The following is a 2,543-nucleotide window of genomic DNA, read 5'->3' on the forward strand; positions in this document are numbered from 1 at the left end:
TGAACGCATAGGTCAGGAGAAGTACCTGGACTTGTATCAATTTGGGAGTCATCAGCAAAGAAGTGATCGTTGAAACCATGAGAATGAATGTAATAATCATAGGAAAGAGCAGAGAGAAGAGAGCTCAGGCCAAAACCTAAAGAGCACCAGCATTTAAGAGTTGGACAAGGAGGAGTCTGGAAAGTAAAAAGGAGTTACCAAGGAAGCAGGAGAAAACTGAGAGTGTGGTGTCATGGGAGTGGTCACTAGTGCCAAATGCTACCAAGAAGTCAGGTAAGGTAACCTCTGAATAGATTCTATTGGATTTAGTGACATGGGCCATGGCAGACCTTGATAAGAGAGCAGTATCAGGCAAATAGTAGAGGCAGATTGGAGTGGGTTGAAAGATAAGTGGGAAGTGGGAAAATTAAGACAGTTAAGTGTAGGCGACTCTTGAGACGTTTATAGAGGGAAGAGAGGGAGGTGGTTGGAGAGGGAGATTTTTTGGTAATTTTTAGATGGAAGAGAACTGAGTATGTTTAAATGCTGTTGGGAAGGAACAAGGGACAGATTCTGTAAGTTTGGTGGCAAGAAGGAAAGAACTTCCTTTTTGGTGACTTCTGTTTACTCTGTGAAGTAGGAGGTGGGGTCATCTGCTGAGGGTCAGGGGACAGATGGAGAAGTTAGGGGTTTGAGGAGAAGGGAGGTTAGAAATGGCTGTTGCAGAGCATGAGAGAGAAGGCTGCCCGGGAACGCATAGTAGGGTTGTGGGTCAGCACCGAGGGCCTGGTAGAAGCTGGGGACCATGAGTTTATAGTGGCACAAATCTGTGAGGTTGAATAGTTTTCTCCAGCAGTGTTTAGCTGCCTGGGCACAGGCATGGAAAAGGCGGACAGTTGGACTGATTCAAGGTTGGAATGCTGCCAGGCAGATGCAACAATCCTGGGAACTGAGGCTATTGGCCAAAGAGTGGCGAAGTAAAGAACCATGAGGTCTGGTCTGAGCTGCGTGAAGAGCATCAAAGGCAAGTCCCCTACGAGCCAAGCCCTAGGGAAACTGGAACATGTGGAAAGGTTGCTGGAAAAGAGATTGAACGATGAGCAGAGGGAGGCAGAACTGAGATGTGACAGAAAGGCAGATTTGGGGGTTTGAGCCCGTAGACTTGACTGTGCGGGACCAGGGGGAGATGGGGAGGACAGGCTGAGGGGGAATTTTTAAGAAGAAGGAGTGCCTTGAAGGCGGTCGCAGCGAGAATTGAGGCTGGCCGAAGTGAGGAGGCGTGGCCAGGCGCAAATCCCGGGCGAGGGGGCGGGGCCCGGGCAACTGGGTCCCAGCGCCGCTGTGGCTGCGGCTGCCTCAGCGACTGCTCCCGCCTCCCCACCCCCCTTCCCCGGGCTCCTTCCCGCCCGCCGCCGCGGAGACCCAGGCCGAGGCTGGGGAGGACGGCGGAGCCGGGCCCAGGCTGTGCCCCTGCCCCCGCCGCTGGAGCATCGTCGGGAGGCATTGGCTGAGGGGGAAACCCCCAGCCCGAGCGCGCGGCGCACACACGCGCCCACCGCCACCGCCACCGCCATCCTCTCCTCCCTCCCTCCCTCCCCTTCCCTCTCCTCTCCTCCCCTCCGCCCCCCAGCCTCCGCTGCGGCGGGAGGAAGAACCTTTTCCGACCAGCCAGGAGAGCCCAGATCGATTCCCATCTGGGGAGAAAGAAGAGAACACGCACTCGGAACAGACCGGCCGCTCGCCCCGGGGCTACGGAAGTGACTCGCCTCTCACTAGGGAGCCCGCTCCGAGCGCTACCCCCCGACCCTCACCCAGCCGCTGCCGCATAGACAGCGCTCCCCAGCGGGCCCCCGTGGCACCGCAGCGGCGGTGGCCGCGGCTGCTGCTGGTACTGCCACCGCTGCCACGGCTGCTGGCCCGGGCCCGGGCCGGGGGCTCGAGTCTCCGCAGTGGGGCTGAGCCCGCAGCCCCGCCCCCCGAGCCTGAGGCCGCTGCTCCGCCGGGCGCCGGGCCTCCTCCGCCCGCGCCTACGCCCCAGGAGCTGGAGCCAAGCGGGGAGCCCGGGCCCCGCGCCCAGGCCCGGACCATGCACGGCCACCGAGCCCCGGGGGGCGCTGGGCCTTTCGAGCCCGAACAACCAACCGCGAACTCCCCCAGCGCCGCGCCACCGGCCTATGCCGACTCGGACCCTGGAGCCTCGGAGCCTGCACTGCCGGTGCCCAGGGGATCAGGCTCGGCTCTCGGAAGCCTCTTGGATCCCCAGTTTGCCGGACCCTCGGACGCCAGTCTGGGCGTCGCTCCAGGCCCCCGGGTCTTGCCCTGCGGCCCCAGTCCACAGCACCACCGGGCCCTGCGCTTCTCCTACCACCTGGAGGGCTCGCAACCCCGGCCTGGTGAGTGATCGAGAAAGCATGGGAGCCCGAGCCATGGGCCTGGGAGCGGGTTCTTGTTCTCGGGCCCTTTAAGCCCCACCTCTGGGCCGGCCCGCTCACCCCAGCCCTTCGTCTCTTCTCAACCCGCAACCCCTTCCCTCGCTCCTCGGCCTTCGTCTAATTCTTTCAAAC

General features: G+C 61.0%; 1 protein-coding gene across 1 annotated transcript in view; it reads left to right on the forward strand.

Annotated features, from left to right (window-relative positions):
• Positions 1-1,838: 1,838 nt before the first annotated feature.
• FGD1 (FYVE, RhoGEF and PH domain containing 1) overlaps positions 1,839-2,543 on the forward strand; it is a 35,951-nt gene continuing 35,246 nt past the window's right edge. Inside the window, exon 1 of the mRNA XM_007446475.1 lies at positions 1,839-2,372. Within this exon, the coding sequence (XP_007446537.1) occupies positions 2,066-2,372 (307 nt within the window). The 5' untranslated portion in view covers positions 1,839-2,065. The remainder of the gene's footprint in view (positions 2,373-2,543) is intronic.

Source organism: Lipotes vexillifer, unplaced genomic scaffold (genome assembly GCF_000442215.2).
Source record: "Lipotes vexillifer unplaced genomic scaffold, Lipotes_vexillifer_v1.1 scaffold624, whole genome shotgun sequence".
Lineage (NCBI taxonomy): Eukaryota > Metazoa > Chordata > Mammalia > Artiodactyla > Lipotidae > Lipotes > Lipotes vexillifer.